The sequence below is a fragment of the Macrobrachium nipponense genome, chromosome 6 (genome assembly GCF_015104395.2).
Source record: "Macrobrachium nipponense isolate FS-2020 chromosome 6, ASM1510439v2, whole genome shotgun sequence".
Lineage (NCBI taxonomy): Eukaryota > Metazoa > Arthropoda > Malacostraca > Decapoda > Palaemonidae > Macrobrachium > Macrobrachium nipponense.
In genome coordinates this window covers 68,070,368-68,082,803 of record NC_061108.1, presented here as the reverse complement: position 1 = coordinate 68,082,803, position 12,436 = coordinate 68,070,368, and the positions used below count along the sequence as shown (strand labels likewise).

Genomic DNA, 12,436 nt, shown 5'->3' with positions numbered 1-12,436 from the left:
GTAGGTTATGCAAAGCATTTGTACTCGATCGACAACTTAATTTTGCTCAAGGGCGGTTAAGATGCACCAAAATTATATCCATCTACCCCTTACTACCACCAAGGGGGACCAGTGGTAGCACCTGGCCCGTCAGGTGCATCTCCCTTAGTGGTAGTAGCCCAGCCATCTGGGTCAAGTGCTCAGCTTATAAAAGCCAGAGCACAAACCTCCAGAGAGGTCAAGATAGGTTTCCGCACCACACCAAAAGTAGTGTCACTGATAGGAGCATCTCTCCTAGAGGTAGTAGCCCAGCCTTCTGGGCCAAGTGCTCGAACTGTTGAAGTTCTAGCACAATCCTCCAAGGAAGCCAATGTGGCTTCCACCACCTCAAATGTATTGTCTCAGCAGAATCTCTACCTGATTTGATGGAGATTAGAAAACAAGATCTTCCAAAGAGGAAAAGGTCCCCATCCTCCTCACCTTCATCCAAATCAGGTAAGTGCCCTACTGCTCATGATCCCAAGGTTGACTTGTATAAAGATCACAGAAAGAAAGAAAAGAAGAGCGGTGGCCTAGTAAAGCCTTCCATCTCCAGGCCTTACATGGCTTCATCTGAAAAGTCCCAAAAGACAAATGAGACAAAGAAAAATAATAACAAAAGATAATGTCTATTATCCAGTGGAATTGCAGAGGTCTAAGTACTAGCATTGAGCAAATAAAAACGTTTAACAGGGACTTGGACACGAAGGTAATTTGTCTACAGGAAACCAAGATCAGTGACCAAACCATTTAATCCTGGACTCAATTATCATTTTTGTAGATCCCCTCCTTTGCAAGGTGCAAGAGTCTCAAGGTGGTACAGGTTTTATTATTCACAAATCTGTAAAATTTGAAACAATCCCACTCAATACACCACTACAGGCATGTGCAGTTAGAACTCATATCGGAAAAAAAATTACTTTATGCTCGCTATATATTGAAACCATCTTTAGAACTTTTTCCTCTTAGATCATGCTGGGAATCCAAGAAGGCTTAGCCTTTCTGACCTCCAAGACCTGATCAATCAGCTCCTGCCCCTTTTATTTTGATGGGTGATTTTAATGCAAAGCAATACTTTATGGGGTGGAAATGTATGCGATAGATGGGGTAATCTTGTTGAAGAATTAATCGACAACATGATGTAATACTAATGAATGATGGTTCTCCAACTAGGTATGATGTATTCCACAACTCTACATCAGCCAGTGATTTGTCAATTCTGTTCCTCATCCATTCGATTGGATTGGACTACCTTTGGTCAGTAAATGAACACCTACATGGCAGTGACCAGTTGGCCAATAATGTTAAAATATGTCCATAATCTTCCTCTCAGTGTCCACCAAATGGAAGATAGACGAGGCAGACTGGGCAGCTTATGAAAGTGTTCACACACTGATAAAGAGTATGATGAATTTACATCTCCAGTGCATGCCTATCAACATCTTGAAAAATATTATTGATGATAATGCTAGCAAGTTTATACCTAAAACATGCGGTTTACCTCATCGCCCTGTATTTTTTGTTTCCTTGGTGGAGTAAAGAATGTGCCAACGCAAGAAAAGTGACCCGAACTTGCTTCAGAAGATACTTGAGAAACAAACTATGTAGCATATAGAATAGCGTACCTCAGAGCCTGTGCCAAACAAAAAAGAACTTTTAAAAAAGCAAAGAGAGCATCTTGGAAGAAATATATATCTAATATTAATACCAAAACTCCTTCAAAGGAAATATGGGACAAGATTAGAAAACTTCAAGGCAAATTCGTCCCTAAGCCTCTACCAATATTAAGGGAAAATAATAGATATATATCTGACCCCAAAGATGTAGCAGAGGTTCTTGCAAAGCACTTGCCATGTATCAAGTGCTGACAACTATTCCCAGCATTTCAACAAATTAGAGCATCAACATCTGTGTTCTGCTCTGCTTCTTCAAATACTGAAGCTTTTAACCTGCCTTTTAGTATGGAGGAGATGCAAATGCTATCTCTAGCTCTTCTTTAACTGCCCCAGGTGAGGATGGCATCCGGTATGAAATGATATCACATCTTCCAGTGGATACCAGGAATTTTTATTAGAAACCTTTAATGGACTATGGGCTTCCCATACATCTCCTGATTCCTGGCATACATCATTGTAATTCCAGGCCCACAAGTCTGGTAAAGACCCAGAACTGCCATCTAGTTATAGGCCCATATCCTTGACCAGTTGCATATGCAAATTATTTGAGAGAATGATCAATAACAGACTTGTATGGTATCTAGAATCAAAAAATCTTATCTACAGGCAGTTTGGTTTTAGGAAGAACCGAAGTACTCTAGACCCTTTGCTGATGTTATCAAGGGAAATTTCAAATGCCTTTTCTAACCAAAACCAGGTGGTGGGTGTCTTTTTTGACCTCGAAAAAGCATATGACACGACCTGGATGGGTGGTATTTTAAAGCAATTGGCTCGTGGGTTATAGGAGGACATATGTTCTCTTTTATTGAAGAATTTTTATCAAACCGCTCAATTAGTGAGAGTAGGGTCAGAACTATCTTCATCCTACATGCAAGAAGAAGGTGTCCCCCAAGGCAGCGTATTGAGTGTGACCTTATTTGCTGTTTTGCTATTAATAGTCTCATGACGTCACATACCTCCTGGCATACAAGGATCACTATTTGTCTTTTTATGACTTTGCAATTTACTGTAGTGGATCATCTGCACTACAGCATGCCAAAATCTTCAAATTGCAATAAATGCTGCATCCGCATGGGCAAATTCTCGTGGATTCATGTTTTCACCTCAGAAGACCAAAGCCATTCGCTTTACTCGTACTCGTAAAAGGGAAGAGATCCCCACCCTTTTCTTAAATGATTGTATTTTGCCTTATGAGGATAATATCAAGTTTCTTGGAGTCATTTCGACAAGAAAATGACATTTGGTCCCCATATAAATGACCTACTATCAGGGTTAAGAAGTCACTGAACATTCTGAAAGTTGTATCGCATTTTGATTGGGGTGCTGATAGAACAACTTTGCTTAGAATTTATACATCTTTGTGTCTGAGCAAGTTAGACTATGCATGCCAAATATAATGGGTCAGCTGCAAAGACTTTACTTGAAAACTTGATATTGTTCACAATGCTGGGCTTCGCATCTGCACAGGTGCTTACAGAACATCTCCCATTGACAGTCTCTATGTGATTCTGGCATACCTCCCCTTTCCATTCGCAGAGAGGAGTTGAGTTTGAGGTATTTAGCTAGGTCCCTTGCGGTGAGAAACAATCCTAACTATAAATTGTTAGGGCGCCTTTAGATCGGGCTCCTAACAGATCCAGAGTGCCCAAGCCTTTGGAAGTACAGCTGAAAAATGATGCTAGAGAAGTAGGCTTGTTAACAGCACAGATAGCAGAGGTGGGATATCCCAAGTCTCCCCCTTGGTGTAATCCACCTGTTAAAGTATGTTTTACGGCAGGAGGGAAAAATACCTTACCTAGTAGGGTAATGAAAAGTGAGTTTTTTAAATCATGCTGCTCAACATCATGGGAAACATGTTTTTACAGATGGCTCCAAATCGGCTGCAGGAGTTGGAAGTGCAGCTGTGGTGGGGGATATTGTTATTGGAAGGAAACTCCCATCCTCTTGTTCAATATTTACTGCTGAGCTGTACGCAATAATTCTCGCAGTCCACATATTTTTAAAAATGGCAACCAAAATAGTTTTTATACAATTTTTTAAAACGGATTCCAATAGTGTTTTACTCTCATTAAAACAAATTATGCCAGGCCATCATCTAGTACAAGAGGTGCAGGACTGGTTAGTACTTCTGCAATCTAGGAAGAGTATCAGTGTTCACTTCTGTTGGGTCCCTGCCCATGTTGGGGTGGATGGAAATGAACAAGTAGATAAGGCAGCAAAGGAAGCTTCAGGCTAAGTAATCCATCCCCCTTTAGTATTCCTTACAAAGATCTTAAAAGTGAGATTCATCTTTACTGTAAAAATAAGTGGCAGGCTCGATGGTCTGAACTGACCACCAATACAAAATTGAAACGCATCCACCCATTGGTGGATAAAATGGTCATCTTGTAATGCTATAAGTAGAGGGATACCATTATTTTAACTAGGCTGCGTATTGGCCATACACATGCAACGCACAATTATTTAATGAAGAGTGGGGAAGGGAAGACAGGCCCCTCACTTTGTAATACCTGGTCAAGTGACAATGGGCATGTTTAAAAGCATATTTTTAGTTGATTGTCCTGTTTTTAATCTTCAGAGAGTACACATTTTACTGCCGCAGGACAAACCTTTGAGAGATATACTGGGGGAAAACTGTAATCCCTGAAACTTGAGAAAATTTATACAAAGTATTGGGTATATCAGCTATAATTGATTTTATTAATTTATTTATTTATTTTTACCCTTTTAATCCTTATTTATTTATTTCACATCTAGATTTTATTGTATGAAAGTGTTGCAATTGATATTAAAGGTTAAAATGGTACTAAATGGTGTGAGTATACCAGATATTATGATTGAATGAATTTTGTTATATAGCGCTGAATGGCCTTTGATGCCCCAGTGCTTGGCTTAATGCCTAAATCCTATATTCAATTCAATTCAATTCAATTCAGACGGACCTATAACCAAAGGGGCCCCCGGTTTCAGTGGAGGCTCCGTTCGTTACGGTAGGGGAAGGGAGGTGGGGATGAGGCAATAGGGGGGAGGGTGTCCCGGGGGCCCGGCGTAACACGGCGGGAGAGAGAGAGAGGGGTGGCCTCCTTCCTCCTCCTCCTCCTCCTCCTCCTCCTCCTCCTCCTCCTCCTCCTCCTCCTCCTCCTCCTCCTCCTCCTCCTCCTCCTCCTCCTCCTCCCCCCCCCGTCACTACAGCTACCCGCTCGGTAACCCGGTACCCGAGACAAGTGGTTGCCCTATACCCCAGCTGGGATGGAGCTCCAGGCCTCCTCAGAGGGAGAGGGAGTAGGCTACTGTGGTTGTCATGGCAACCAAGGAGATCCACCAGACCCCTCCCTATACCTGGTAGGGAGGGAAGGGGAAGGGTAAGGTGCTAAGGGACACGTGATCGCAGGTGGCCTAAGCCGCGATAGCAACACAACCATAGAGGGGCCACGTGAACCAGACTGTACCAACATGGCATCAGGCACCTAGGCTAGCCTAACACCCTAAATAACACTGATAATACATCGTAAAGGAGGAAAAGATTCTTTTAGTAAAAGAAAAAGAAGCCCAGGAGGAGGCAAGCTGTTCCGAAGAACAGTTGACTACTCGGAGCCAGCGGTAGCCGATGAAGAGCAAGAGCTGGGATGCTGGGCCAGAACACGGTATAGCCCTAAATACCAAACTAAGAGAAAACGGTAAAGGGCTGTGTCCTAGCTATAAAAACGATGTAATAAACGATGAACGTAAATATATAATCCCATAAGTATAAGATGTCCCAGTATGGGAGACCGGGAAATCTTAACACGAGGCGGCACACGGCCGCCACGAGTCAACCGGGAGACCGTATATGACCTATAAGAAGGAAAATACTGGTCCCTGGAAGACTAAAAAACTGGAAATTACTACTTTATGGAGCCACTTAACTTAGCCCTATTGGCAATAGCAGCACGTTCCATCGTAAATGACGAGATAAATCCAAGAAAACAACACGAGAGGAAAAAAGCACTCTAGCGCTGTGAAGCTAATGATTAAGGATGACCGCTAGGGGCGCTGCTGTCCGTGGCGTCGGTAGTAGTAGTAGTAGCGGCCGCATCACCCTTTAGTATCAGCTCTCTCTGGTGGGGATTTTATGTTGGAAGGTCTAAATGGTGAATGACTCGTGGTAGTGATCCCACTCGCCTATATTCACATACCGACACTTCTTTTATAGAGTGAGCGAGTCAGTTTTACTGACATTTTCTTAATTTTGTTTTTCTCTGGTAATTTTAGATTAATTTTACCTAGAAATAATGATCTTAAGGATATTTCATAGGCCGACACGAGCTGAGCCCAGAAATACATCTTTTTATCCTCATTAAGAGATAATGGTAGCTAATTACTCCAACATAAATAAAAACCTGGAGGTCTTTACATAGAATTTAGCTTTCAGACAAGGTTGTTAACTACCGATGGTAGGGGGAAAGCCCTGCCCACTCATTGGTATGCACTCCAAGTTGCTTTCAGCTGCTGTTCTGTGAAGACATCTTTCTGTGCTTCTCTGTGAAAATAGAATTGGCTCCTTTTGTATTTAATTTTTTTTAACATACTGTTGGGTAATGTTTTAGGATTGTCATTTTCCCTGTAATATGCAATAATTTTGTAATTGTATAGTAATAATTTTTCAATCCCAACAGGAAATCATTGTCTGGCCAATGTTACGACCTGATATTTTTACTGGATTACGAGGACCTCCAAAAGGCATATTGCTGTTTGGCCCTCCAGGAACTGGAAAAACAATGATTGGTATGAATATCTAATCATTTTTATTGTTTTTATTTTCATCCTAGTGCAATGTTGGCAGTATCATAGTGTATGCATGTACGATAGTTTTTAAAAAATTTTTACACCTCTTTTGTGATGGCAAGTTCTGTCGGATTTTAGCTTCTAAGTGATCTGCATTGTTAATGGATACAGTATTATTAATATATATGTATTAAGGACACCAGTGTCTTAGATAGTGTTATTCTTTCATTCAAAAGTTTGCATTGTACATATTACAGACTTAGCAAAATAATTAAAAGACTTTTTTTCCCAGATGTTTAGTCCCCTTCTGGGTGTTAAGACCTCTACATCTCTCTCACTTTGCTTGATGTAAATCTTCAGTCATAGATTGCAGGTGCTCTTACATTTGGTCTTCTTTTACTTGATCTCTTATTTTATATTGTCAGTTATAATTTTCTTCCTCTTCCTACCCATGTCCTACCTCAGATTTTGTCATGACTGGGCCATGCTTCAACCAAGTGTAACTGTGCAATAAATGTTATTCCATATTTGTAATTTTTCATGTTGTGGGTTATTAGTTTCTGTGTCAGTCAGTTCATGATAATCTGACTCATGTATTTTTTCATTCTGAGATGACTTTATATTCACAATAGTTTCCTAGAATCATGTGTTTCAGTACTTAGAACAATGATAGTTAATCATGGGAGAAAGTAAATTCAGGTAAGTCTCTCTAAATGATTTGTAGATTGCCAGTCAGTATGCAGTATTCCTAAGGTATGTTGGTTGGTTCCTTGAGGTAACCCACTGGCTGTTATTTTAGCTAATATGTTTTTTAGAGCAAATGGTCTCCACTAGCCATGTTAAGGTAAAAGCTTCTCCATTTTGAAGATGACTCACATAGATTTTTATCAATACCCATCAGCTAAGTTTCCACTGGACTCGTTTTCATTGGTACAGTACAGTAAATGGTTTCATTTGTGATGCTGTGGTGTTTAAATGATCAAACTTTTAACCTATGAATTTTGCATTGTGATATTTCGGGAAGTCCAGGTGCAATGCATTGTAACGTAGAAATGATAAATTTGATTAATATACTCATTTATGTTAAAAAGAGTTAATTTTATATTGAGTCTTTTCTCAATTTTCCCATAATTCGTTTCTCTTACATGCTAAAATTGGCCAGTGTTCTTATTTTTGTAAAGAGAAATACATTAGGAGTGTATTTACAGCTCTTTGTTCTCTAGACGAGAGAAGATAGTGAAACACAGGGAATAAACCCATAATGTTAAACAGCAGGTTTTCAGCTGATCATTTCTGGAGTTGTACTTCAGAAATTCCTTTCAGTTCTCCTCTTGTTGTTGATGTTTCAATTAGCCGAATGACCATTCTCAAGACAGGTGGGACAATTCTGGAGATATAGGGTGTGGATGGCAGTATAGATCGGGCCCAGTGTTGCAGGCAGGAGCAGCGACAATGCGTGCCCACTAAATGTACAGTGTTCCCCCTGTATTCGCGTTCTCCGGATTCACGGACTCACTGATTCGCGGATTTCTCTCTAGACCATATCTACCCACAACTTGCTGGGGATTCACCTATTCGCGGGGTTTTCCGGCGAAATCACCACCAATTAGTGTATTTTGATGTTATTTTCATGACTAAATTAATTTTTATGGTACAAAAATGATTTACTAATGTTCAAATATTAATACTGATTAATACTGTATTAGTAAGTTTAATAAGATTAAATGATATCACATAGTGAAAATAATCTCTCTCTCTCTCTCTCTCTCTCTCTCTCTCTCTCTCTCTCTCTCTCTCTCTCTCCTACAGAGATGTATGGTTTTTTTGTATGATAATTAATTGATTTCATATTTTCAAATATTAACCTCTGCATACCATGCTAGCTTTTTTCTCTGGTATATTTAGAAACTATTTATACTAGGAAAGTGGATAGCAGGATCTTTTCACCGGGCGACACAGGTCTCTCCCCAGAAATAGATTTTTCCTTCATCAAAATCCCTTATTAATGTATACAGCAATAACATCAATTCACTAAAGAAAATACTAAAGTGAATTAGTGAGATTTTAGTTAATAAATTTGAAGAATTATGTAAGAATGAAGGAAATCCCAGTCTTCTTTCTCAAACTCCAGGTACTAAAACTGTCAAACATATCAAGTAATGGGACGGAGGGGGAGCAGCTGTTGGGTTGTTGCCACAGTGTTCATGAAATTTCTCTCTCTCTCTCTCTCTCTCTCTCTCTCTCATTTACTGAGACTCGGGAATTTTTATAGTGCATGTACTATTTGTTTTTAATACTTTAAAATAATAATAATAAAGGGATTTTGATGAAGGAAAAATCTATTTCTGGGCGAGAGACCTGTGCCGCCCAGTGAAATGCTCCTTTAGCATCATTTCTTAGGTATATATAACTGCTATACATTACCAGAGAAAAAAGTTGCATTGGAATGCTAGGGATAAACCCAGCTCGCTCACCTATATAAGGTGTCGGTATAGTAACTGGGGCGTGAAAACCACTGTCAGAGGTCTCGTGCCATTTAGATCTCTCCTCCTTCAAATTCCCCCGTTACTACGAGGTGCCGTTCTACATCCCACTACTGTTGCTACTACTACTACTTCCACCCACGCGATCACACTCACTCCTCATAGCACTCAAGCTTGGACCAATTCTGGGTGGGGAAAGCAGTGGATGGGTTCACTGGGCGGCACAGGTCTCTCGCCCAGAAATAGATTTTTCCTTTGTCAAAATAAAAACCCTTTTCTGGGCTCAGCTCGTGTCGGCCTATGAAAGTATCCTTAATATCATTCTTTCTAGGTAAAATTAGCCTAAAATTACCAGAGAAAAACAAAATTAAGAAAATGTCAGTAAAAACTGACTCGCTCACTCTTAAAAAGAAGTGTCGGTATGCTATAGGGGCGAGTGTGGAACACTACCCACGACGACAAAACACCAATTAGAAACTTCCCTATCATAACCCCCCAAGAGAGAGCTGATACCAACGGCGATGCAGCCTCTACTACTACTACAGAGGACGCCACGGACAGCAGCGCCCCTAGCGGTCATCCTTAATTTTTAGCGCCAGCGACAAGTCGCCATTTTCTTGTGCTTGTGCTTTTCTTGCGATTTATCCGCATCTTCATCATGGAACGCTCTGCAATTGCCACGGCTAAGTTAAGTAACTCATAATAAGTAACATTTTACCGTATTTTTGTCTTCCGGGTACCAGTATTTTCCTTTTATAGGTCATATACGGTTCCCCGGTTGTCTCGTGGCGGCCATGCCGCCTCGTAAGAATTCCCGGTCCTCCATACTGGGACTTCTTATGCTTATGGGCTTACTTTATCACATTCATTGTTTACATCGAGTTTTAGCTAGTTCAGCCCTCCTACCATTCTCTTAGCTTGGTATTTAGGGCTATTATTATTATTATTTTCGGCCCAGCATCCCGGCTCTTGCTCTACATCGGCTATCGCTGGCTCCGAGTAGGCTCCTGTTTCTCGGAACAGTCTGCCTCCTCCTGGGCTTCTTTTCCTTTTACTAAAAGTGTCTCTTCCTCCTTTCGATGTATTTTTATTATTTAGGGTGTTTAGGCTAGCCTAGGTGCTTGTTCCACATATTGGTACAGCTTGGTTCACGTGGCCCTACCACGGTTGTGTTGCTCGCGGCCTAGGCCACTTGCGGTCACTGTCCTATAGCACCTTACCCTGCCCCTTCCCTCCCTCTCTGATGTAGGGAGGGGCTGGGGGACCCCTTGGTTGTTATAACAACCTCATCGCCTTCTCTCACACTCTCGGAGGTGACCGGGGGGTCCCCCCAGCAGGGGGTATAGGGCGACCACTATGAGGTACCGGGTCTCCATGCGGGTAGTTGGTGAGGCGGGGAGGAGTAGGCCATCCCTCCCCCCTTTTCTTGCTCCCGCCGTGTTTCGCCGGGACCCTCCCCCCCCCCCCCCCCCTCCCCATTGCTCAGCCACCTCCCTCCAGATACGTAAGGAGCTTCCGTCGCAGCCTGGGGCCCCTTTGGTTATAGGATTTTGGCTCCGCTAGCGGGCAGGGTGGGCGCTATGAGTGGTCGGTTGCTTGCCTACTATATCCTTATATCTCTCCCCCGCTACCGGAAGGGAGCTTACCCTTACCTACGCACTCTTCTAGTAGACGGGCGGAGAGAAGTTGTTTTAATTTTGTTATTTTAAGGATATATACCCTAATTATAAGATATTTTACAATGAATTGTGTGTTATTATATTATTTTTATCAACCATCCCCGCCATTGTCCGTCGTGGTTTCCATTACCACCACTCCTAGTTGGTTGATTCTTGTGCCTCCGCCATTGGCGGAGCCATAGCCTATCTTCCAACCTGGTTACCACACGTATTTTAGCGGGGCTCTGGTTTTATCTAACTTTATCGCTCCGGCACCAGCGGAGCATATGTTAGGCTGTAAGTGTTTACTCTGTACTCATGTACTTTTTCACTTACAGGCTACCAACTGCCAGGTCCCAGCCTGTAATGCGACGCTCTAAACGACCCCTGTGGACATGACGAGTGCAGGTCTCACGCCCCGTGTGCCACGTCGTACAATGAGACGATCGTCTGGCACCCCGAAGCCTGCGCTATATGCTACGACCTGGTCGCTCAGCTGGGAGATGGGGTATGTCCATTATAGGCTTACTTATGATTTTACTAACAACTTCTAGTCGTAAGTTTGTTAACCCTGTCCACAATTGGTAGCTAATCTCACCTTTCTTTCAGGCTAGCGGTGTGAGGGAAGTCGCCCTCGCCACCCTGAAAGCGTGGGTGGGCGGCTTTGGGAAAAACGCCGCCAAGGGCCAGCCCTACATTTTAGATAGGAAGCTGGCCATCCAGATCTTCCCCGCGGGCAAGTCGACGGGCTACGTCGACCCCTTGTCCGCTGCCCCATTGATAGCCTCCATCCAGCAAGACCTCCAGCATTCGTTTGGGGTCGTAGCCTCCCAGGAGTCGGTTCCGGACGTCGCTGCCCTGGACCTGAACCTTGAGCCAATGGCGGTAGTTAGCGAGGATTTGTTGGTTGAGTAGGTTTGTCGGGCGCCCAAGGTCTTTCCTGGGCGCTCCTGGATCTTCTCCTGTCCCTTCTTCTTCCGCCTCTTTCCAAGGCTTTGCGGGATCCGAGATCCCTAGCCGCCCTCCCGCTCTCTCTGTACCTCCTAAGGAGAAGGGAAAGAGAGAACCGAAGACCTTGTCTAAGTCGACTTCTAGGAAGTCGTCTTCGTCTTCTTCGGCCAGGAAGTCGTCGACTTCATATGCCGATGCGGTGAAGGCTAAGCCGAGCTCTTCCCAGTCGAAGAGCTCCAGAAGCAAGGCTTCGAAGGAGAAGGCTCGCGCTACCACCGAGTCACTGCCTTCTCCCGCCTCCGCTGCCTCCTCTCCGGCTATGCCGGCAGGGGTGGCAAGCACCAGCGCCTGCGTTCCCTCTTCTGCCTCACCAGGGATGATGGAACAGGTAGGGGTGCTGGTAGGTTCCCAAATTTCAGCATTGGGAACACGTTTTGAGCAGATGTTCGCGCAATTATCGAACAGTCTGTCTCATCAAACTGGACAGTCTATCCAGGACCTCTCTAATAGAATGAGAGAGAATGAGGACCGAGTGGCTGGGCTAACTCAGGCTCCTCCCCCAGTCTCCCCTGCATCTAGCACGGGGATTCTCCAACTTCCGCCTTACGACTCCTTGCCAGCTTTCTCTATGGAGAATCCATGGAGAGTAGCGGCCTACGCTCCTTTTAAGGACGGGATGATTTCGATCCCGGAGTTTGGTACTCGAAGGATTGAGGACTTCGAGTTCTACCCTCCGGGTCTGACGCAGCCTTTCATCGGGTATGCTAGGCTGACGCCAACGGCTCTCACGAGAGAGGACAAGATCTCGAAGGAGTCAGTTTCTCTACAGTAGAGATCACGCCCAGCGAGAATGGGTTCACTGCCTTGAGGACTGGGAGTGTACTAA

The 12,436-nt window shown here is 43.3% G+C and overlaps 1 protein-coding gene across 1 annotated transcript in view; it reads left to right on the top strand.

Annotated features, from left to right (window-relative positions):
* LOC135216549 (fidgetin-like protein 1) overlaps window positions 1-12,436 on the top strand; it is a gene marked incomplete at its 5' end in the record, with an annotated part of 288,347 nt that overhangs the window by 58,577 nt on the left and 217,334 nt on the right. Inside the window, one exon of the mRNA XM_064251924.1 lies at window positions 6,350-6,458. Within this exon, the coding sequence (XP_064107994.1) occupies window positions 6,350-6,458 (109 nt within the window). The remainder of the gene's footprint in view (window positions 1-6,349; window positions 6,459-12,436) is intronic.